We start from the raw sequence: 25,379 nt of genomic DNA on the forward strand, positions 1-25,379 counted from the left end.
TATTTATAGCTTGTTGATTCAGCGTTGTTTTATGTATTGTACATCGTACTGCGAATAGTGAAATGTTAGTAATGTTTGTCATTGTATGAAACACGACAATTTCTCAAAATAAACACCAGTATTCAAGAACATTCATAGCACTTATCTCTACGACTGAATATTTTACTCTGGACAATAGGACATATTTGCAGTCGCATGTGCTCACCCAATACTATAGGTGTCATATGTACAAATCATATACACCTAGACAAAAAAAAATTACTTGTTTACAGTAAAGTTCAGGTATTGGGTGTGTGTGTGTTATATCAGTTAAGATGTGTGGGCAGTGTCAGTGTAGGAGTGTGGGGGTGGCAGTTGACCCCAACGTGCCAACACTGTGGCCATGACAACTTTCCCTCTTACCAGGAGCCTTTCCTGATGCAGGTGCGTACTACGTACTGCCATCCTCGTAGAGGCCTTGAACGCCTCTTCGAGCTACGGGCAAGGAAGCCTCTGACAAAAATTCATTGGAATGCCTCCAGGCAATGCCAACGAAGGACCTACATAGGTATTGTGGTTGCAAATGCTGGCTGCTGATCGGTAACATGAAAAGTAACAGTGCCAACGGGCGGAATGTTGATCGATATAATTTGTGAATATCGACTCTAAAGCGGTTCATGTTACATATTGTATACGATACTGACAAGTTGATGAATAAGACACATGTTGCACATGTGTCTCATTTTTATTGACAAATTGTTTCGCCCACACAGCAGCTTCAGTAGTCGAACACCGAGGAAGCTCTAACTGACTTCTCAAACTTAAGGTTCTGAGAGAAGTAGAAAGAGTAAAAAAAGCTCTATGAGAAATGGGGCAGCAAGGGGGGGTTGCTGACGTAAAAATTCTCAGGAATGCTGGCGAGAGAGCTTCCAACGTGGGAGACCAGATACACTGCGAGAAATTTTCGACACACTACCACCATGGGTTAATGAAGAAAGATCGTAACTCTCTGGAGATACCCAACGCTTTTATATGCTTGCATCATGTAGTATGAAATGTGTTGGGAAGGTATCGACACCTCCAACAGAGATGGCAAACTACTGCTACAAAGTGTATAGTATTCTGATCAGATATCAACCATAAAGACATTCCTGAAGCGTCTTCCCGCCCCTAAGTTTCTTCACAGCTCTTGCTTCACCTTCTAACAGGCGAGTGTTGAGACGTGATGTGGGGGCGGGGTGACCTCACTGCTGGGTGCAGGCCCGGGGGATGGGGAGTGGGTGCAGGCCAGGGGATGGGGATATGGGGAGTGGGTGCAGGCCGGGGGATGGGGAGTGGGTGAAGGCCAGGGGATGAGGAATTAGGTGCCGGTCAGGGGATGGGAAGTGGGTGCAGGCCAGAGGATGGGGAGTGGGTGCAGGCCAGGGGATGGGGAGTGGGTGCAGGCCGGGGGATAGGGAGTGAGTGCAGGCCGGGGGATGGGGAGTGGGTGCAGGCCAGGGGATGAGGAATTAGGTGCCGGTCAGGGGATGGGGAAGTGGGTGCAGGCCAGGGGATGGGGAGTGGGTGCAGGCCAGGGAATAGGGAGTGGGTGCAGGCCAGGGGATGGGGAGTGGATGCAGGCTAAGGGATGGAGAGTAGGTACAGGCTCGGGGATGGGGAGTGAGTGCAGGCTAGGGGATGGGGAGTGGGTGCAGGCTAGGGGAAGGGGAGTGAGTGCAGGCCAGGAGATGGGGAGTGGGTGCAGGCCAGGGGATGGAGAGTGGGTGCAGGCCAGGGGATGAGGAGTGGATGCAGGCCAGGGGATGAGGAGTGGGTGCAGGCCAGGGGATGGGAAGTGGGTGCAGGCTAGGGGATGAGGAAGTGGATCCAGGCTAAGGGATGGGGAGTGGGTACAGGCTAAGGGATGGGGAGTGGGTATAGGCTAGGGGATGGGGAGTGGGTGCAAGCTAGGGGATGGGGAGTGGATGCAGGCTAGGGGAAGGGGAGTGGGTGCAGGCCAAGGGATGGGGAATAGGTGCAGGCCAGGGGATGGGGAGTGGGTGCAGGCCAGGGGATGGGGAGTGGGTGCAGGCCAGAGGATGGGGAGTGGATGAAGGCTAAGGGATGGGGAGTGGGTACAGGCTAGGGGATGGGGAGTGGGTGCAGGCTAGAGGAAGGGGAGTGGGTGCAGGCCAGGGGATGGGAAGTGGGTGCAGGCCAGGGGATGGGAAGTGGGTGCAGGCCAGGGGATGGGAAGTGGGTGCAGGCCAGGGGATGGGAAGTGGGTGCAGGCTAGGGGATGGGGACTGTGAGGGAGTGGTGGATATAGGGAGTTAGACGTAGCTTTGTGTACTAAAATAACGTCAATGTCCTCCTCTCTTATCACTGTTGTCTCTTTTCTAACATTTTGAATTCAGGTTTAACACTTTTGAAAGTAAAGTAATACAAGATTATTATTGTTTAGTTAAAGAAGTCTCACATTGCCACGCCACTATATTCCAGACTTAAAGCAAGGTCTGAAAAGCATGCCACGGTTGAGGGAACACATTACTCTCACTGCTGCTGGTTTCAGAATGAGGGAGTTTGAACTCATTACAGCTGATAAATCAGACACATGTGCAACACTTGGGCATCTTTATTTCCACAATAAAGATACCCAAGTGTTGCACATGTGTCTAATTTATCAACTTGTCGGTTCTCTGAACCATTTATCTACATTCTTTACAGCAGCCAGATACACAGCACGACTGTGTTTACTCATCACCGCCACCAAAAGATTCAAAACACGGGTGCGTTCACTCACGCCCTCTATGTTAATGGAGAGGGTGAAGGCTGTAGCAGCTATTAATGACTCCACACAAGATAATTATGGGCGGGATATTTTGGTGGCACGTGAATAATGTGAGTAAAACTCCTGGAGTAGCAACCGGGACTGGAATGAGGACACGGTGCTGGGGACACGGTGCTGGGGATGCAGTGCTGGGGACACGGTGCTGGGGACACGATATCAGGGTCATGGTGCTGGAGACGGAGGCTACTGAGGAACAGAATGATCAGGAAGAGGTGATGGAAGATGAAAAACTATAGAGAGTAGGTTGTGAGGAGCCGGGGTTAGCTAGAGTAAAGCTGCTGGGTTAGGTTAAAGGTGAGGGGAGAGGGTGCTGCGTTGAGGGGTTTCCTGGGTAGGATTGTTAGCTGGGGAGGGGGTTGCAGGAGAAAGGGAACCTCTTCCCTGAGTGTTGGGTTAGGAAAATGGGGAGAGGAAAGAATACCTAAGTCCTGGTTTAGGTGGTTGGGTGCTGTTTTGCTAATATAAAGCCAGAACCTACTCAACTAAAAAGTTGCCACGCATGGTCGTGCATAGGCGTGCGTGGGCGTGAGCTGGGACGTTGATCCTGTGAAAGCAAGTGTGACCAACGCATCAAAGGCAGCAGTGTATCGCCTTGTATTTCCTGTACTATTTTACAATTAGACGAGTGTCGCATCTACTAGCACGAGGAGAGTTATCGCCAGCCAGGTGAGCTTAGTCGAGTAGTCAACGATGACGTGGTTCTATACATGAATTCCGCGGAATTGGTGAAGACGACTTCCGTTAAGATGTACCTGCGAGGCATAACCTTGAGAATGTTTTTCCCTCGGCTGTAAATGTTAATATTAGTTGAGGTGAAGAGACGCAAGGAATTTCAGGGTGACTCGCGCCTTTTGCTTTACACCCTAGGTATGAGGGGACAGGGAGGAAGGGATAAGGAGAGGACGTGGAGACAGGAAGGAATGAATGGATATGAAGAAGAGGTGGCTAAAGGAAGGAGATAAAGGGATAGGGAAGGGAAGTAGGGACGGTAAGGGGGATGCAGGGATAGGGAGGGGACAGAAAGGGAATGAAGGGACAGGGAAAAATGGATGGGGAGAGAGAGAATGGAAAAAAAAGGGTTTCAAGACGCCATACATATCCAGAAGGAAGCAATAGTGTAGTAGTGTTGCCGGTATTGTTGTTACGGGTGCTGCAGCAGCAGCAGCAGCAGCAGCAGCAGCAGCAGCAGCAGCAGTAGCAGCAGCGGCAGCAGCGGCAGCAGCAGCAGCAGCAGCAGCAGCAGCAGCAGCAGCAGCAGCAGCAGCAACGGCAGCAGCAGGCGGCGGCGGCGGCGGCGAGCAGACGGCAGCAGCAGGCGGCGGCGGCGGCGGCGGCGGCGACGCGGCGGCGGCGGCGGCGGCGGCGGCGGCGGCGGCGGCGGCGGCGGCGGCGGCGGCGACGGCGACGGCGGCGGCGGCGGCGACGGCGGCGGTGTGGTTATCACTGGTACTGTCGGGAGAGGTCCTCAAGCACAGTACTGGTAACAGTACCAGGCCCCACGTCTACCGCCAGCAGGTAACCTAACAGAGCTCATGATGCTGAGCCCAGACGCGCCAACCTTCAAAATTAGAGCTAAATTTGTTGCTAAATTAATAAAGAACGAGAGTTTTATCAAGCATTTCACATTACACATCACCTCTCACTACCAGCAACATGTTTCACTGTCACTTCCGTGTTATATAAACTCATTCCGCTGAAAATTAATCATGCATATTGTAATGAAACTTGGTGGGATAATATTGTTTATATTAATTTTATACTCACGTTGTTCAGTTTGATACGAGTGTCGTGGTTCTTGCTATTTCAATAATTTCTCAGTATATTTAATTTTCTCAGTATATTTTCTTCAGCTTTTGTCCATTCTCTTCGTGTCTGACATCATCTTCGTCATGGCGACATAATACGTATACCGTATGCTCCAACATTTAGTTTCTTCGTGCTTAAACTTCAGGTTAATGTTCAGAACTATTTGTAAGGGAATGCCTGATGATTCCTCGTTATTTTTATCCCAAACTATATCGGTATTGTTAAAGTTAAATTAGCTAAATATCCTCTTATGTTGTTTACTTCTTAGTTCCGTATTATATGACTAAGTCGTTTTGTACTACAGTGAGGATGTGGTCAGAGGATGTTTATTTGAGATAAAAACATCTCTCGTTAATATCTAATTTTAAGTGCAGATTAAATCTAGAATATTATCATTGCTAGTCGGTTCCATTATCTGTTTTGACTACACACTACAACACTTCGTCGTAGTGTTTAGCGTTATGTGACCGGAACCTTAATGTAGGCTACATTAAGGTTCTTTTTCTGATAATGTTTTCGTCTATAGTCTTCTGCTTCAAATTTGAAGACTGTAATCTCTTAGGAGGAAAATATAATCAAATATCAAGACGGTATTCCACTGACCAACGTGAAACATAATGTTCAATGTTAATAACTTAGAACCGGTTGGGGGAAAAAAGCAGTATTCTATTTACATGACGGAGGGAACGATGAGAATCTAGAATTATTGTCAGATGACCTTGTGTATACAAATCACTCTGAGACAACGCTATTCTCATAACAGAAAATTAGAATATTGATCATGAGAGCTTGCAAAACAAGGGAGGCCATGCCACTGACAGTACTTCTGAAGACACTTGTGTCCTCTACGAACTGCTCTGTGTTCACACTTCAATTGAAAGTACCTGAGATATCCGAACATTAAAACACAGACATCTCTCTGCTCAAACTTAGTAGAGCATTTAAATTTGAGTGACCATCCTCAGAATACCCGGGTGAACAGAGACAAGGTGTATCTTGTAATCTATAAATCGAAAATTATCATAAGTTCAGGTCAAGATTCTCCAACAAAACTTGAAAGGGGTTGGCAGAAGTGGCACTGAAAGTGCTTAGTCATTAACGCGTGATTGTCATTCATGCGTGTGATATACACGCGTTAATGACAATCGATAAATCTGACATTGCAGCATCAACGAGGGGGACGTCTGGCGAAGGAATGAACAACTGCTGCTAACTCATGGGAAGGTAAACCATTAATGTATCTAAAAAAGAAATACAAATGAACCTAAGACGGCACACGGAAAGGAAGGAGGGACGGACGGAGAGTGGAAGAAAAGAAAGGGGTAAAAAGGTAGGAAGGAACTGGTGATGAGAGGAAACGATGGAGATAGACAATTCCAGGGGTAAGGCAGGGAGAGAGGGGAAGAGAGAAAGCAAAGAAGAATTAGAAATTAAGGGGAAGAAACAGCTGTTATCTCACAAGACGGACAGCAAACCAGAGCTTCACCTTGGTTGTGCCTTTCTCCACTACATCATTCTACCTGTAAAAATATCAATCTGGATCATACTTAAGAAAAAAGCTACTTGTGAAATTAAATCAAGCTGATTCAACAAAAGCGTTGGCTCTTAACTACTTCTAATTTCTTTCATTCCTTGGATAAAATCTGATTACCTCTCATACCAATATAAATCTGGTACTCTGATAATCCCATTTGACCATATTCTCTCTCATATAAAATAATTTAATATAAAATGAGGTAGGATAACACATGAGAGAGTTAGATTGAGTGATCAGAGGGAAGGAAAAGGACTAAAATGGAAGGGAAGGGAAGATAATGAGAAGAAAGGGGCAGAGTGAGAACAGGAGACAATCACGTTCTCCACCCCAGCACCACAACACTGCTGGGAAGAACCACGTCTTCCACCCCAGTACCACAACACTGCTGGAAAGAACCACGTCCTCCACCCCAGCACCACAATACCTGGGAAGAACCAGGTCCTCCACCCCAGCACCACAACACTGCTGGGAAGAACCAGGTCCTCCACCCCAGCACCACAATACCTGGGAAGAACCAGGTCCTCCACCCCAGCACCACAACACTGCTGGGAAGAACCACGTCCTCCACCCCAGCACCACAACACTGCTGGAAAGAACCACGTCCTCCACCCCAGCACCACAATACCTGGGAAGAACCAGGTCCTCCACCCCAGCACACAACACTGCTGGGAAGAATCACGTCCTCCACCCCAGCACCAAAACACTGCTGGAAAGAACCACGTCCTCCACCCCAGCACCACAACACTGCTGGAAAGAACCACGTCCTCCACCCCAGCACCACAAAACTGCTGGAAAGAACCACGTCCTCCACCCCAGCACCACAACACTGCTGGAAAGAACCACGTCCTCCACCCCAGCACCACAACAAAGAACCACGTCCTCCACCCCAGCACCACAACACTGCTGGGAAGAACCAGGTCCCCCACCCCAGCACCACAACACTGCTAGGAAGAACCAAGTCCTCCACCCCAGCACCACAACACTGCTGGGAAGAACCACGTCCTCCACCCCAGCACCACAACACTGCTGGGAAGAACCAGGTCCCCCACCCCAGCACCACAGCACTGCTAGGAAGAACCAAGTCCTCCACCCCAGCACCACAACACTGCTGGGAAGAACCACGTCCTCCACCACAGCACCACAACACTGCTGGGAAGAGCCACGTCCTACACCCTTAGCACCACAACACTGCTGGGAAGAACCACGTCCTCCACCCCAGCACCACAACGCTGCTGGGAAGAACCAGGTCCTCCACCCCAGCACCACAACACTGCTGGGAAGAACCAGGTCCCCCACCCCAGCACCACAACACTGCTGGGAAGAACCAGGTCCTCTACCCCAGCACCACAAAATTGCTGGGAAGAACCACGTCCTCCACCCCAGCACCACAGCACTGCTGGGAAGAACTACGTTCTCCACCCCAGCACTGCTGGGAAGAACCAGGTCCTCCACCCCAGCACCACAGCACTGCTGGGAAGAACCTGGTCCTCCACCCCAGCACCACAAAATTGCTGGGAAGAACCACGTCCTCCACCCCAGCACCACAGCACTGCTGGGAAGAACTACGTCCTCCACCCCAGCACCACAGCACTGCTGGGAAGAACCAGGTCCTCCACCCCAGCACCACAACACTGCTGGGAAGAACCAGGTCCTCCACCCCAGGGAAGAACCACGTCCTCCACCCCAGCACCACAACACTGCTGGGAAGAACCACGTCCTCCACCCCAGCACCACAACACTCCTAGGAAGAACCAGGTCCTCCACCCCAGCACCACAACACTCCTAGGAAGAACCAGGTCCTCCACCCCAGCACCACTGGGAAGGAGTGAAAGTCTGGGAATAAAGACACTAGTAGAAGAGGATCATTCTAACCCAACGTTTCCCCCAAGCCTGGGCTTTATCGTGTTCGATAAAACCCATTCCTTGGCGAAACTTTGTATTAAAAGGATCCTCTGGTACTAGTATCTTTCTTTATTACCAGACATAATGAGGGCAAATTCCTAGGCCTATACCTTGACAACAACCTGAATTTCAGCACCCATATCCAACACATAACCAAAAAAGTATCCAAAACAGTTGGGATCCTCTCCAAGATACGATACTACGTGCCGCAAAATGCCCTTCTCACACTATACCACTCACTTATTTATCCATACCTCACCTATGCTATTTGTGCTTGGGGATCAACTGCAGCAACACACCTAAAGCCAATTATAACCCAACAAAAAGCTGCAGTAAGAATAATCACTAAATCCCATCCCTGGCAACACCCCCCCCCCCACTCTTCATAGATCTAAACTTACTCCCTGTTCAGTACATCCACACTTACTACTGTGCAATCTACATCTACAGGACCTTAAACTCCAATATCAACCTTGACCTAAAACGCTTTCTTGATAGTTGTGACAGAACCCACAGGCATAACACCAGACACAAACATCTCTACGACATTCCCCATGTCCGACTAAACCTTTACAAAAATTCAATGTATGTCAAAGGCCCTAAAATCTGGAACACCCTACATGAGAACTCTAGAACTGCAGACACATTCATCACCTTCAAAACTACCATTAGAAAACATCTTATCTCCCTGATAAACCTCCCTCAACTAACTACACGAATACCACCTGGTGGTTCACACTTACACTCACTCACCCATTTGACCATAAACAGAAATATTAATCTCAATCTTAAAATAATGAATCCTATGATACTCCAATACTGAAACTATGTACTGTGCCAAAACAAAAGCATTCACATTGCTAAACTCACAAACTAGTATTTAGTCACTTAGCCATAATACCAACTTACCTCATAATTTGTAATATTTTAAAATAAAGAATTAAACTAAGTCTGCCCGAAATGCCTAGCCATGCTAGGCGTTCTAGTGGTACACTCTGTAATCATTATTTAACTACATGTAAACCACACAACAACCAAATTCTGTAAATTCAACATTGTAATCTTTATAGAGAATAAATTTTGAATTGAATTGAATTGAATTCCCACTTGTCGGCATTTGCCACTGTCTACCTACTTGTAATCACGCATGGAAAGTTTACTCAGAGGACGAAAACAACAATGTTAATCCAGGAGCCACAACTGTTCCCAATATACACTATGATTAATACACCAATTCGTCACCAAGTGTCTAATTAAATCCCATAGTTGACATTACCATAAACTTAATCTTTCTAATACCTGAGAACCCAAAAATAACTCCGACATTGTATATTTTTTTTCCTGTACAAGCACACATAATAATTTTCATCCTATCTCTTTGTAAAATCTCAGATGGAGAATTTGATTGCCACATCAAGATAACTTTCCCCGAGTGATATAAAAAGTGTGTGTGTGAGAGTTGACGCTGCCGGCCAGGAATGTTTGATTTGTTCCGAGTGAAACTTCCGCCAGCTTTCGTCGCTTTGCCTCCAGTACTACAGCATTATAATTAGTATGCAAGTCTTACAGCGGTGGACGCTGCCCAGTGAGGAGGGGGGTGTGGATGCGTACAAGGGTGGTGGGCTTGAGTTTGGGGAGGAGAAAGTGAGAGAGGTGGAGGCACAGTGAAAGGGAGGGATGAACTAGGTTGGGTGGTGGGTAGCAAGATGTAAATGAATGAATGAGATCCAACTGATCTTTTTCCCTTCCCTCTACCAAGTTTTGTGTTTTGTTGTATTCACCACTGAATATTGCACTATTCTAAGCAGACGCAGCTGTCAAATTCTTCTTGTGGGTTATTAATGGCAGGGGTCAGATTCACATCTGGTTCCTCAGGTGTGGCGGGTTACAGGTGGTTGATGCTCACATCTGGCTCCTCAGGTGTGTTGGGTTACATGTGGTTGAGGCTCACATCTGGCTCCTCAGGTGTGGTGGGTTACATGTGGTTGAGGCTCACATCTGGCTCCTCATGTGTGGTGGGTTACATGTGGTTGAGGCTCACATCTGGCTCCTCAGGTGTGGTGGGTTACATGTGGTTGAGGCTCACATCTGGCTCCTCAGGTGTGGTGGGTTACATGTGGGTGAGGCTCACATCTGGCTCCTCACAAGTTACGATTCATGCCTCACAGATATACTCCGACAGAATAAACATGTAAACATCAGGTTCCATGTAGACCAGCTGAGATAATGTCTGAACATATTACAGGTCAAGACCCGCAAGATCACCTGGTAAAGCAGATAAAGAACCACATGCATAGTTCAAGACATTTATTGACGAAACGTTTCTCCATAAGTGATTTTTTCTTAGGACCGAAGAAGCAAAACGTTTCGTCAATGTCTTGAACAGAGCGTGTGTGTCATTATCTGCATAACATGGGTATCACCATACTTCTGCAGCCGCCTGCTGATGCTGAGTCTGCGGTCAGCTTTCTAGCTTATATGTAATTAACGTCAATGGCGACTTTCTGAATCTCTAAGTTTTTAAATCGTAGCACGAGGCTTGACCGGAAAGTTGCCTTGCAATAGAGAAATATTTTATTCAGGTTCACTACATCTAGTTTTAACGTAAGAACACAAAAATAAAAGAGCATTGTAGGCCTACTGGCCCATGCTTGGCAGGAAACTAAGAAAAAAGTCAGGAAAAAAGGTCAGCTTGGTCTATGAAAAAATAACAACCTATTTTTAAATTTTTACAAGCCATTAGACTTATATAATTGCTACAATAAAATCGGAATTTTACAGGCATACACTAATCGTAAATTATACAGATGTAACCTAAGATATCCTTATAATTACCCGATGTGATAATTTTACTAAAAAATATATAATTTACCCTGAATTAATAACACTAGAACTTGAGCCAGATTTATGGAAACAAAACTTGATTCTCTTGGTAATGAAGACAGCATGACGGCGGCCGCTAGTGTAGAAGAGACCAGCCAGCCACTCTCACTGGACTATGTGGCTCACCGAACTAGTCCGTGTTGTGGCGCACGACGTTGTCCCTTCCCCTCCCCACTCCTTCCATCTCTCCTGTCCAGTGATAAAATACAACACATGCCACGGTACGGGCGGCGGGGATTGAACTCGCGGCGAGTGAGTCGTAAAACTCACTTGCCGCGAGTTCAATCCCCACTCGTACCGTGGTTTGTTTGCAATCGTGCCATTACGATTTCGCAAGTCAAATAACACAGGTACAGGGCAGGCTTTTGCTGTAACAATGTTTCACCTGTGAGCTTTACACAGAGCTAAACGAAGTCGCAATAAAAGATTGCTCTACATTTCTTTTATTTCTTCATTACTATCGGCGACGCGCCTTTATACCCACATTATGTGACTGTGACAAGGAAACTCATTCTCCTGCAACAAACGTCGAATTCTTACATACAATTTTAAGATTTTTTTTTTCAATATATGTTATTTAGGCACTGTCGTCTATAAGCAAAATTAAATCAATCATATCAAATCATAACGCCATTAAATGAAATAATGCACAGAGGAAACAAACTATTGAGGAACGAACAGCAGACGAAGACCCAGCGAGATCAAGGCTGTAATGCCAAGTGTCATGGCCAGGTCGAGACTCGGAGGATCGAGCCTACAGCGTTTCACACATTCCCGTTTGACCCACCGAGAGCACGTTAAACCAGCATCAAATAAACACGTTTTCACTCCAGTGTAACAGTCACATATTTGACGGCAAACATAACCTGCCTTGAAGCTTGTCATAATGTCAATCTTTTCTCGAGTCTTTAAAAATTAAGATACCAAATTTCCTAAATTTGTTTGTAACAGATAAGTGAAGTGTAGATATAAATTCAGATGTACTCGTGTTAACCCTTTTGGGGCCTAGTTCCTAGGCCTTTTGTGTATCCGTATGTTCTTGCGCTACCCTCCACAGGATGGATATGAGATGCACAATACACTAGGAACTTCGGTGGCAAAAAATATAAATCTTAAAAAATTATTAACCAAACTGAAGAAAGTGTTAACGATATTCACAGATGGTGCTCGTGGGTGTTGAGTGTGGGTGGAGGGTGTGTTGGAGAGGGTGGTTGCGGGAAAGGGGGAGAGTGGGGGTGGAGGGTAGAAAAGAGGCGGGAGAGGGAGTGTGGAGTTGAAGTGGGGGTCGGACTGAGGTAAAGGTGGGGGAATATAGGCGTTGTTGGGTTGGGGGGATGTGGGGGAGTGTAGGGGTGGTGGAGTTGAGTGGAGGGTGAATGGTGAGCTTTGGGTGAAAGATGGAGGTGGGAGGCAGGGTGTTGGGTGGAGGTGGGAGGCAGTGTGTGGGGTGGAGGTGGGGCAGTGTGTGGGGTGGAGGTGGGAGGCAGTGTGTGGGGTGGAGGTGGGAGGCAGGGGTGTGGTGGTTGGAGGCAGGGGGTGGGGTGTGGGTGGAAGGCAAGGAGTGGGGTGGGGTGTGGGTGGAAGGCAAGGAGTGGGGTGAGGGTGGGGGGTAGGGGGTGGGGTGCGGTTGGGAGGCAGGGGGTGGGGTGAGGGTGGGAGACCGTGGGTGGGGTGAAGTTGGGAAGCAGGGGTTGGGGTGGGTGTGAGCTTTCTCCCTGCTCCTCACACTTGTAAGCTGAGGTTATGCACGAGTATTGTGTATTATCTAGTTGTAAATAATGAGGTAATTTGCAGGAAGTTGAGCTCTGGTTCCTGGACCCTCGTATTATTTTCTGATCGACACAGGCGATTTAACTCTTTATTATCTATTGTTGCACTAGTAAGGGCCAAACAAAGCCTGGGAAATGGGAAGGATTGGGGGGAGGTAATTAGTTTTGATCCGAGGAAGGAAAGGATAGTCATCCCTTGAGAGAACCGTTGTATAGAGTCACCTTCCTTGATCGCCTTTACACTAAAATAGACTTCGAATGTGTCTCACTTATTTACGTGTCCAGCATCATGGGGATGTTTAAATGTGGAAGAAAAAGGGTGGAGGTAACTGAACACTGCAGAAGTAGGGTGGAGGTGGCTGAACACTGCAGAAGTAAGGTTGAAGGGTTTGAACACTGCAGAAGTAGAGAGGGCGCGTTCAAACACAACACGCACACAAATAGGCAAATTTCCATTCAGCAGAACACGTAAAAGTTTACTGAAGACACCTGGACGTGAGGTGCGAGGAATTCCAGAGACAAAGGTCTGTGCGAGAGCCCCTCACAACACACTCAACAACACACTCATCTGGTATAAAGACACGTAAAACAGAGCAAACCTCTCGCAAGGTTATGTACACCCAAGTGTATACGTTTCAGTGTATATACACTAGAAGTTTACTTTATTTCCTAGTTAAGGGGTTAAAGTGTCCTTGACTGGTGGTGAATAGGTTGCATGCAGCCTTAATGACCCTTAGTGTTGTTGGTGGGATTTAAGCTCAATTAACCGAGCCTTTATTGTAGCCCTCTAATATAAAGGTTTCCGCTGCATTGCGCCTCTTTGTGCTCAGTTACGAACATTATGTACAAGTACTACAGCAGCTCTTCTGGCCATACTAGGCACCTCCTTCTCAGACCCAATCGTTTTTACTCGTATATTTTCCCAGCCTATTTTTTTAAAGCTAGCCATCGTGTTAGCTTTGATGACTCTACCTGACACTGCTTCACTCGTTGACAACTCTACTGCTAAACCAGTACTTTCCTGTATTCTTTCGAAATCTGACTTCATTCTACATAAATCCACTATTTCAAGTTCTTTCTTATTTAGATATCCCTTGATATTTTACAGTATCTAAGAGTCAGCAAGGACCCCACTGGAGATAAGTCACTTTGTTTCACTTTGTGGGTTATTGTAGGTAATTTACACATGTTTAACTAAACAAGTGCAAAATCTTCAACTGTGCAATGTACCTGATTGAACTTACCAGCACTTCACTGTGGTCTATATATTAGTATTTTTGCAGTTGTATACAATGCGCGCGTTGCCACAGTCAACAACACATCGAGCAACGTCATCGCCTGGATCACATCTGCGGTGGTGAGGCTCTCCTAACACACTCACCCAATGATTACAAAAGCAATGGCCCCATTTTGGCCTCGCAATCACCAACAGTCTGGCTGGTCAGAGACCGGGGCCACCATTAACGGACGGAGACTAGAGCCGAGTAATCTACACGGGTTTAGCGCTCCATAAAACGTAAATAAAACAACTTTATTATTGATACATTCGGAGAACGAAAGGCAATCGAAATCTAACGAATGGGAGGACAGGTCAGATTCCTTGGATCAAGAGCCCATTACCGGCAACAAGACACCTCCGAGGAGGGAACTCGGCCAGTTACCAAACTAATCCTTAAATTCCACTTCAGTAATCCTTAAATTCTACTTTACTGATCCTTAAATTCCGCTTTACTGTTCCTTAAATTACTCTTTATTTATTCTTAAATTTCATTTTATTAAATCTTAAATTCCACTTCAGTGACCCTTTATTGATACTTAGATTACACCTTGATACCTCACTTCCACCAAGTGCCAGATCAACCAGGCTATGATGGCTGTGTGGGCCAACCATCCACCACCACAACAGCCTGGTTGACCAGACAACATGACCTCAGGTCAGGCTGCGAGAGTAGGGAAGCTCTCGAACCGGTTACAAATTACATTATTGGTCTACACTACGGACAAGTTGATGAATAAGACAAGACAGAAGGAGCAGTAATTCTGAGGTGATCAGCCCCTCAGCCTCGTATGGGGAAGTCAGTCCCTCAGACGTTGAGGGACTGACCATCTCAAAGTTATTTCTGTCTCCGCCTGTATTCGACTGAAGAAGCCTGTTGTCCAGGCGAAAGTATCGCCAATAAAGATACACAAGACCTTCACATGTGTCTTATTCATCAACATGTTGTGGGTGTGCACTGCTACACTGTTGTGGGTGTGTACTGCTACACTGTTGTGGGTGTGCACTGCTACACTGTTGTGGGTGTGCACTGCTACACTGTTGTGGGTGTGTACTGCTACACTGTTGTGGGTGTGTACTGCTACACTGTTGTGGGTGTGCACTGCTACACTGTTGTGGGTGTGCACTGCTACACTGTTGTGGGTGTGCACTGCTACACTGTTGTGGGTGTGCACTGCTACACTGTTGTGGGTGTGCACTGCTACACTGTTGTGGGTGTGTACTGCTACACTGTTGTGGGTGTGTACTGCTACACTGTTGTGGGTGTGTACTGCTACACTGTTGTGGGTGTGCACTGCTACACTGTTGTGGGTGTGCACTGCTACACTGTTGTGGGTGTGTACTGCTACACTGTTGTGGGTGTGCACTGCTACACTGTTGTGAGTGTGCACTGCTACACTGTTGTGGGTGTGTACTGCTACACTGTTGTGGGTGTGCACTGCTACACTGTTGTGGGTGTGTACTGCTACACTGTTGTGGGTGTGCACTGCTACACTGTTGTGGGTGTGCACTGCTACACTGTTGTGGGTGTGTACTGCTACACACTGCTACACTGTTGTGGGTGTGCACTGCTACACACTGCTACACTGTTGTGGGTGTGCACTGCTACACTGTTGTGGGTGTGTACTGCTACACTGTTGTGGGTGTGCACTGCTACACTGTTGTGGGTGTGCACTGCTACACTGTTGTGGGTGTGCACTGCTACACTGTTGTGGGTGTGCACTGCTACACTGTTGTGGGTGTGTACTGCTACACTGTTGTGGGTGTGTACTGCTACACTGTTGTGGGTGTGTACTGCTACACTGTTGTGGATGTGCACTGCTACACTGTTGTGGGTGTGCACTGCTACACTGGTGTGGGTGTGCACTGCTACACTGTTGTGGGTGTGCACTGCTACACTGTTGTGGGTGTGTACTGCTACACTGTTGTGGGTGTGCACTGCTACACTGTTGTGGGTGTGCACTGCTACACTGTTGTGGGTGTGCACTGCTACACTGTTGTGGGTGTGCTACACACTGCTACACTGTTGTGGCTGTGCACTGCTACACTGTTGTGGGTGTGCACTGCTACACTGTTGTGCTACACTGGTGTGTGTGCAATGCTACACTGTTGTGGTTGTGCACTGCTACACTGTTGTGGGTGTGCACTGCTACACTGTTGTGGGGTGCACTGCACTGCTACACTGTTGTGGGTGTGCACTGCTACACTGTTGTGGGTGTGCACTGCTACACTGTTGTGGGTGTGCACTGCTACACTGTTGTGGGTGTGCACTGCTACACTGTTGTGGGTGTGTACTGCTACACTGTTGTGGGTGTGCACTGCTACACTGTTGTGGGCACTGGTGTGGGTGTGCACTGCTACACTGTTGTGGGTGTGCACTGCTACACTGTTGTGGGTGTGCACTGCTACACTGTTGTGGGTGTGCACTGCTACACTGGTGTGGGTGTGCACTGCTACACTGTTGTGGGTGTGCACTGCTACACTGTTGTGGGTGTGCACTGCTACACTGTTGTGGGTGTGAACTCCTACACTATTGTGGGTGTGCACTGCTACACTGTTGTGGGTGTGCACTGCTACACTGTTGTGGGTGTGCACTGCTACACTGTTGTGGGTGTGCACTGCTACACTGTTGTGGGTGTGCACTGCTACACTGTTGTGGGTGTGCACTGCTACACTGGTGTGGGTGTGCACTGCTACACTGTTGTGGGTGTGCACTGCTACACTGTTGTGGGTGTGCACTGCTACACTGTTGTGGGTGTGCACTGCTACACTGTTGTGGGTGTGCACTGCTACACTGTTGTGGGTGTGCACTGCTACACTGGTGTGGGTGTGCACTGCTACACTGTTGTGGGTGTGCACTGCTACACTGGTGTGGGTGTGCACTGCTACACTGTTGTGGGTGTGCACTACTACAAGCACTGTTGTGGGTGTGCACTGCTACAAGCACTGTTGTGGGTGTGCACTGCTACAAGCACTGTTGTGGGTGTGCACTGCTACAAGCACTGTTGTGGGTGTGCACTACTACAAGCACAGTTGTGGGTGTGCATTGCTACAAGCACTGTTGTGGGTGTGCACTACTACAAGCACTGATGTGGGTGTGCACAGCTACAAGCACTGTTGTGGGTGTGCACTACTGCAAGCACTGTTGTGGGTGTTCACTGCTAAAAGCACTGTTGTGGGTGTGCACTACAAGCACTGTTGTGGGTGTGCACTGCTACAAGCACTGTTGTGGGTGTGCACTGGTACAAGCACTGTTGTGGGTGTGCACTGCTACAAGCACTGTTGTGGGTGTGCACTGCTACAAGCACTGTTTTGGGTGTGCACTGCTACAAGCACTGTTGTGGGTGTGCACTGCTACAAGTACTGTTGTGGGTGTGCACTGCTACAAGCACCGTTGTGGGTGTGCACTGCTACAAGCACTGTTGTGGGTGTGCACTGCTACAAGCACTGTTGTGGGTGTGCACTGCTACAAGCACTGTTGTGAGTGTGCACTGCTACAAGCACTGGTGTGAGTGTGCATTGCTACAAGCATTGTGGGTGTGCACTGCTACAAGCACTGTTGTGGGTGTGCACTGCTACAAGCACTGTTGTGGGTGCGCACTACATTGTGGGTGCGCACTACTACAAGCATTGTTGTGGGTGTGCACTACAAGAATTGTTGTGGGTGCACACTACTACAAGCATTTTTGTGGGTGCGCACTACAAGCATTGTTGTGAGTGCACACTACAAGCATTGTTGTGGGTGTGCACTACTACAAGCATTGTTGTGAGTGTGCACTACAAGCATTTTTGTGGGTGCGCACTACAAGCATTGTTGTGGGTGTGCACTACTACAAGCATTGTTGTGGGTGCACACTACAAGCATCGTTGTGGGTGCGCACTGCTACAAGCACTGTTGTGGATGCGCACTACAAGCATTGTTGTGGGTGTGCATTACAAGCACTGTTGTGGGTGCGCACTGCAAGCATTGTGGGTGCGCAATACTACAAGCACTGTTGTGGGTGCGCACTACTACAAGCATTGTTGTGGGTGCGCACTACAAGCACTGTTGTGGGTGCGCACTACTACAAGCACTGTTGTGGGTGCGCACTACTACAAGCATACAGATGAGGGTACTCACTCGGTCGCTGGATGAGCTGGGCGTTACTGGCGGTGAGTGTGGCGGCCTGAGGGAGATAACACAGTCTTAGACAACTAATACAATTAATCTGATAGGCGAGTACAAATAGGAAGCGCGTCTGCCTGGCGCTCAGGAGTCGGAGGATCGAGCCCCCACCACGCCTTGCGCTGAATGACCCACATGGGTTTAATGCTTAGCATGAATTAAATAATAAAAAACAGATTATATACACTGAGAGAGATGTATTAACCTCAGTTTAGAGATGCTGAGAGTTGGTTTTAATCCATATTTAAGTGATTAAAGTATTCGTGACTGGTGGTGAAAAAGGTTACGTGCAGCTGTAGATAAAAAAATCATTGACCACCACCTTGATGCCTAAGGACTCTTGATCTAAGGAACTGTAACTACCCTCTCATTCCTCGGATCATACCTCATTATTTACCATTCCCCAGGAGCTTGATCCCTCTACTGGTTTGACGCATACCCGTGAATAAATTAGTCATTGTAGTTGATAGACTTTAAGCCCCATTAACCAACCATCTACATTAATATATTCATGGGTATGCGCTAAACCAGTAGAGGGATCAAGCGCCTGGGGAATGGAAAGTAATGAGGTATGATCCGAGGAAAGAGAATGTAGTTCCAATTCCTTAGATCAAGAGTCGTTAGTCATCAAGGCGGTTTTCGCTGTTTTTTTCTGAAATATGTGACTCGTTTGGCATTAATCATCCCTCTCCTTCCCTTGTTCCAGGTCACTCTGCTATCTAACCATCTGTCCTTGTCTACCCTGGAGATATCTCTTGAGTATCTCGCATGTCGTGATCATGTCTCTGGATCTTCACTCGGCTAGTAGCGAGATTAGGAATTCCTCTGCACCGAGACCAATATGTGGGAATCCTCTTGTCATTTCCTGGCTTTTTTTTTTTTTTGGTGTGTGTACTCGCCTATTTGTGTTGCAGGGGTCGATTTATAGCTCCTGGCCCCGTCCCTTTATTGATCGCTACTGTGTGTGTGTGTGTGTGTGTGTGTGTGTGTGTGTGTGTGTGTGTGTGTGTGTGTGTGTGTGAGGGGCCGGACTTGTCTCTTGTGTAGTTTACATATATCTTTCACCAGACCTTGCACAATATTTGTCTTAAACTCAGTCACCATATTCCAAGGCAAGACGACTTTCCTCCCACCGCTCGAGAATGACGGTAGTCCTGGATACAACACTTTCCATTAATAACTACCCCGGTCTTCAGCAACTCGTACTGCCGGATGAACAAGACACATGTGTGACACTAGTTCCGCAACGTAAGGTACTTGTGTCACATACGTCAACTTGTCGGTGTTGCAAATCAATAATCAAAAACTTTGTCTTTCCGCAGTTTACAAAACGTACGTTACATGTAATTAAATGTTGTTAAGCACCAAAGAAAGTCGTAATGATACGTCGTCTTGATCACGCGCCCATCGTTAAGAATTCTGGGAAATATCTTGAAAATATGAAACAGTAATTTCCTTCTGGGTGAAAAATGCACCACGAAGCTAAAAGAGATACGATTTTGTTCGGATTTTTAACCACAGAGTGTTAGCCATCCAGGATAACCCAAGAAGGTCAGTGCTTCATCGAGGACTGACTGTCTTATTTCCATTGGGGTCCTTTAATCTTGTCCCCCAGGATGCGACCCACACCAGTCGACTAACACCCAGGTACCTACTAGCTTGTTAGGTGAACGGGACAACAGGTGTAAGGAAACATGCCCAACGTTTCTATCTTTGCCGGGGATCGAACCACAGACACTCAATGTGAGAGGCGAGAAAACTACCTACCAGGCCACAAAGAAACAGCTGTGTGTTTGTGGCACGCACGTGAATGACCATACAAACAGTCATAAACACGCTGTTTTAAGGAAATGGGGCCATTTGTAATCCTTCAAACTGCAGAAAACGGGTGGAGCAGTGATCTTGCAATGGTTAAAGCAGTGACTGCTGCGACGGGTAGAACAGTGACGTTGCAACGGGTAGACCCGTGACAGATGCGACAGGTAGAACAGTGACCGTAGCTACGGGTAGAACAGTGACCTCTCTGTCAGACAAACACTATCACTGGACAGTGGACATGTATTTGTGGCAAACGTTGCCCTGCTCTGGTCTCAGACCGGGCCGCGGGGGCGTTGACCCCCGGAACTCTCTCTCCAGGTAATAGTCATGATAACACTGATTAAGTCAGTTTCCTTTCTCCGCTTAGCTTGTATTATCCCATCTTTCGTTATTTAAAAGCATAAAAGATGAGCACTGCAGTAGGCCTACTGGCCTGAAACACGTATTCCTCTACAGCAGTGTACTTGGCTGGTAAGTAGTACTCTACGATCGTGGGTACCACGCAATACGTGTTAACTCTACGACACTAAGATGGTTATATATGAGGGGGACAATTTTCATTGTATTAGTTTCTAGCTAATTCTACGAATAATAACAGTCATTATAGGCAAATCTAGTTAAGACTAAATTTACAAGAGCTACTCTTAGGGGACACCGGTCCTCGACCGAGCACAGACCACATTTACCGTGAATATAATGTAAAATCATTGAGACACCGGCTCACAGTCACGCGTGCTGGGGAACATAACTGTAATGCTGGAAGAACCACATGAAAAAAAACGAACAACCAACAGTAAGCGTTCGGTCAACAAAAGACATTCGATGCAAACAACGGAAAACAAAGAATTATAGACTTTTTCTCTGGCTAACATTCTGACAACGACAAAAACTACGGTTGCAGTCTTGCAGACATTCTAGCCACGGCCACACGACTCTCCCTCCTAAGAGAATAAACACAATCCTTGTGTCTATAGTGTGCCCTCCTTGTCGGTGCTGGATGTTCAGCCGTGATGAACCACACACACAAAGCCACTGTGTTAGTCTTTGTTCAAAGCTTTTTACTGGCAGTATTCGCGATTTTCAAGGTTCGTTCGCTTTTGACACAAGAGCAGAACGTATTTTGTTTTTTGGTGATGCAGGTCCTCCTGTCAAATTGTAAGCTGCATTCAGATCATCCTGTTATATTGTAAGCTGCATTCAGATCCTGTCATATTGTAAGCTGCATTCAGATCATCCTGTCATATTGTAAGCTGCATTCAGATCATCCTGTCATATTGTAAGCTGCATTCAGATCATCCTGTCATACTGTAAGCTGCACTCAGACCATCCTGTCATACTGTAAGCTACACTCAGATCATCCTGTCTTATTGAAAGCTACACTCAGACCAACTTGTCTTACTGAAAGCTGCACTCAGACCATCCTGTCATACTGTAAGCTGCACTCAGACCATCCTGTCATACGGTAAGCTGCACTCAGACCATCCTGTCATACTGTAAGCGGCACTCAGACCATCCTGTCATACTGTAAGCTGCACTCAGACCATCCTGTCATACTGTAAGCTACACTCAGATTATTATGTCATACTGCAAGCTGCACTCAGATCATGTCATATTGTAAGTTACACTCAGACCATCCTGTCTTACTATAAGCTACACTCAGACCATCCTGTCTTACTGTAAGATGCACTCATACCATCTTGTCTTACTGTAAGCCACACTCAGATCATCATGTCATACTGTAAGCTCCACTCAGACCATCCTGTCATACTGTAAGCCACACTCAGACCATCCTGTCATACTGTAAGCCACACTCAGACCATCCTGTCTTACTGTAAGCCACACTCAGACCATCCTGTCTTACTGTAAGCTACACTCAGACCATCCTGTCTTACTGTAAGCTACACTCAGGCCATCCTGTCTTACTGTAAGCTACACTCAGACCATCCTGTCTTACTGTAAGCCACACTCAGACCATCCTGTCTTACTGTAAGCTACACTCAGACCATCCTGTTATACTGTAAGCTACACTCAGGCCATCCTGTCATACTGTAAGCTACACTCAGACCATCCTGTCTTACTGTAAGCTACACTCAGATCATCATGTCATACTGTAAGCCACACTCAGACCATCCTGTCATACTGTAAGCCACACTCAGACCATCCTGTCATACTGTAAGCTACACTCAGACCATCCTGTTATACTGTAAGCTAGACTCAGACCATCCTGTCATACTGTAAGCCACACTCAGACCATCCTGTCATACTGTAAGCTACATTCAGACCATCCTGTTATACTGTAAGCTAGACTCCGACCATCCTGTCTTACTGTAAGCTACACTCAAACCATCCTGTTATACTGTAAGCTACACTCAGGCCATCCTGTCATACTGTAAGCTACACTCAGACCATCCTGTTATACTGTAAGCTAGACTCAGACCATCCTGTTATACTGTAAGCTACACTCAGACCATCCTGTCATACTGTAAGCCACACTCAGACCATCCTGTCATACTGTAAGCTACACTCAGACCATCCTGTTATACTGTAAGCTAGACTCAGACCATCCTGTCTTACTGTAAGCTACACTCAGATCATCATGTCATACTGTAAGCTACACTCAGATCATCATGTCATACTGTAAGCTACACTCAAACCATCCTGTCGTACTGTAAGCCACACTCAGACCATCCTGTTATACTGTAAGCTAGACTCCGACCATCCTGTCATACTGTAAGCTACACTCAAACCATCCTGTCATACTGTAAGCCACACTCAGACCATCCTGTCATACTGTAAGCTACACTCAGACCATCCTGTTATACTGTAAGCTAGACTCCGACCATCCTGTCTTACTGTAATTTACACTCAGAACATCCTCTCTTATTGTAAGCTACACTCAGACCATCCTGTCTTATTGTTAAGTTGCACTCAGACCATCCTGTCTTATTGTTAAGTTGCACTCAGACCATCCTGTCTTATTGTTAAGTTGCACTCAGACCATCCTGTCTTATTGTTAAGTTGCACTCAGACCATCCTGTCTTATTGTTAAGTTGCACTCAGACCATCCTGTCTTATTGTTAAGTTGCACTCAGACCATCCTGTCTTATTGTTAAGTTGCACTCAGACCATCCTGTCTTATTGTTAAGTTGCACTCAGACCATCCTGTCTTATTGTTAAGTTGCACTCAGACCATCCTGTCTTATTGTTAAGTTGCACTCAGACCATCCTGTCTTATTGTTAAGTTGCACTCAGACCATCCTGTCTTATTGTTAAGTAGCACTCAGACCATCCTGTCTTATTGTTAAGTTGCACTCAGACCATCCTGTCTTATTGTTAAGTTGCACTCAGACCATCCTGTCTTATTGTTAAGTTGCACTCAGACCATCCTGTGCGCCTTTAAGAGTAAGTCACACACATGCATACACACGCTCAAGACATTAACGCCTTTACTTACTGTTCAGCATTAGAAATCTCGAATAATTTCACTCCTCAGGCCAGGAGTCACTTTCACTGCCGTGGTCCCGCCTCTACCGGTGGGGTTCCCACTTCCTGTGTGGGGTGGCAGACCGTGGTGAGACAGGACGCGACTGTTTGGAGAGATTCTCATTCTCTCTCTCTCTCTCTCTCTCTCTCTCTCTCTCTCTCTCTCTCTCTCTCTCTCTCTATCTATCTATCTCTCTCTCTCTCTCACTGTATGTGTTCCTTACCTCCATCCAAATAACCAATTAGTGTATCCTCATCTCTAAAATTTATTAATATTTCGCTCCTAATATGAGAGAGAGAGAGAGAGTAATATAAAAAATATTAACGACTCTGGAAATTTTCATCAACCATAACTGTAAAAGCGAGGTTAAGATATTCGCTCACTGGATCACATAAAACCTTGAATGTTAAGGCAACCCGGAAAAATTTGCCCACTGAATAGACGATAAATTTTTACCCTAGATAATTGTATCACTGAACTTCACGATAGATTACTGCATCATCGCTAAGCTTCGCGAAAGGTGACCGTATCATCAGTGAGCCTCACGACAGACTATTGTATCATCTCTGACGACTCGATTTCTTTTCAAGTAGGTCGTACTAGTTGTTTCCTAAGATGTTATTCAAGATGCAGAAGGTACTCAGGGAAGGTCTAGGAAAACTCGATTTTTTTATCTTTCTTGAAAGAATATACGAGAGACGCTGTCTTATGTCCCTGCTAGTATATGTGGCCGATATGATTTAATGCCAAGCGAACACTGAGACTGCTTTCACTCGCCGTGTTTACATTACGCTCACTGTGTCTGCTTTCACTTGTACCACGACTGTACTCAGAGCGTATTCTTTCTCTTGTACCACTATTATACTCACATAGCATTCTCTCACTTGTACCACTGCTGTACATTCAGAGTGTATGCTTCCACTTGTACCACCATATATTATAATCTTCTATTTGTACTATTATATGCACACACAGCTTATGCTGTTATCTCTCACCTGTTTACATTTTACTGCGTAAATTTTCACTCACCAGCTTTTCGCTAAAAGGAATCATTATTAAATTACTGATGACCGGAGGGTTGAGTAACTTGATGAAGATTCTTGAACGAAACGTAGTTATAATCAAGATAATGCTGATTTGTGTATCTCACTATAAACCTTACCTTAACCCTCCCTATAATTCCACTTCAGGCTGAAAATAACATTCATCAGATATCCCAGTTTCACAAAACATTCAGGTAATGTTCTCTGCTTGAGTGCAGCACCATGACGGAGCAGTTTTATTCACTCCACTAGGTACTTCTCATGGCATTGATCCTGGTACCAGATGCCAGCACCATCACCCACTTGTTTCCCAGTTCAGTAAAAACCTGACACAACGCGCCTCTGGGTACCTGAACTCGCACCTCTTCCTCAGACACACAGGATATATACACCGAGTGATGTGTGTCTTTCATTGTATATACTCTGAGAGCCTACTGTAATTTCTATTTAAAGGATTAAAGTTATTATTGACTGGTGGTGAACAGGTGATATAAAGGCTTAAAGCCTTGATGGCCCTTTGAGACGTCCATAAACTTTACGTCCAATTAACCAGCCTATTCCTTCTCTTTTCAGAACTTTTGTTGCTACGGTTCGCTCTGTATCATCTGCTGCATCACCGAGGACGTGTAAGTCACTACCAGCGTCGAGGAGTCTCGAGTCATGGTGTGCTAGAGCAGCTCAGTCATGTGTCGCTCTATGGAGGTTCGTCGAAAGTACAAGCAGTTCACTATAATAATATACGTAGCCTTCGCTAACAATTTAAGCGCCTTCCGAGTTTCATCCTCTCTTGCCAGTTTATATATATATATATATATATATATATATATATATATATATATTGATTTATATATATATATATATATATATATATATATATATATATA

At 46.4% G+C, this 25,379-nt stretch overlaps 1 protein-coding gene across 3 annotated transcripts in view; it reads right to left on the reverse strand.

Moving 5' to 3' along the window:
- Positions 1-25,379, reverse strand: part of pio (piopio) — a 256,035-nt gene that overhangs the window by 102,865 nt on the left and 127,791 nt on the right. For all 3 annotated transcript variants that reach the window (XM_053778495.2, XM_053778496.2, XM_053778493.2), the window contains exon 3: positions 18,106-18,151. In XM_053778495.2, the coding sequence (XP_053634470.1) occupies positions 18,106-18,151 (46 nt within the window). The remainder of the gene's footprint in view (positions 1-18,105; positions 18,152-25,379) is intronic.

This window comes from Cherax quadricarinatus, chromosome 25 (assembly GCF_038502225.1).
Source record: "Cherax quadricarinatus isolate ZL_2023a chromosome 25, ASM3850222v1, whole genome shotgun sequence".
In the NCBI taxonomy this organism is placed as follows: domain Eukaryota; kingdom Metazoa; phylum Arthropoda; class Malacostraca; order Decapoda; family Parastacidae; genus Cherax; species Cherax quadricarinatus.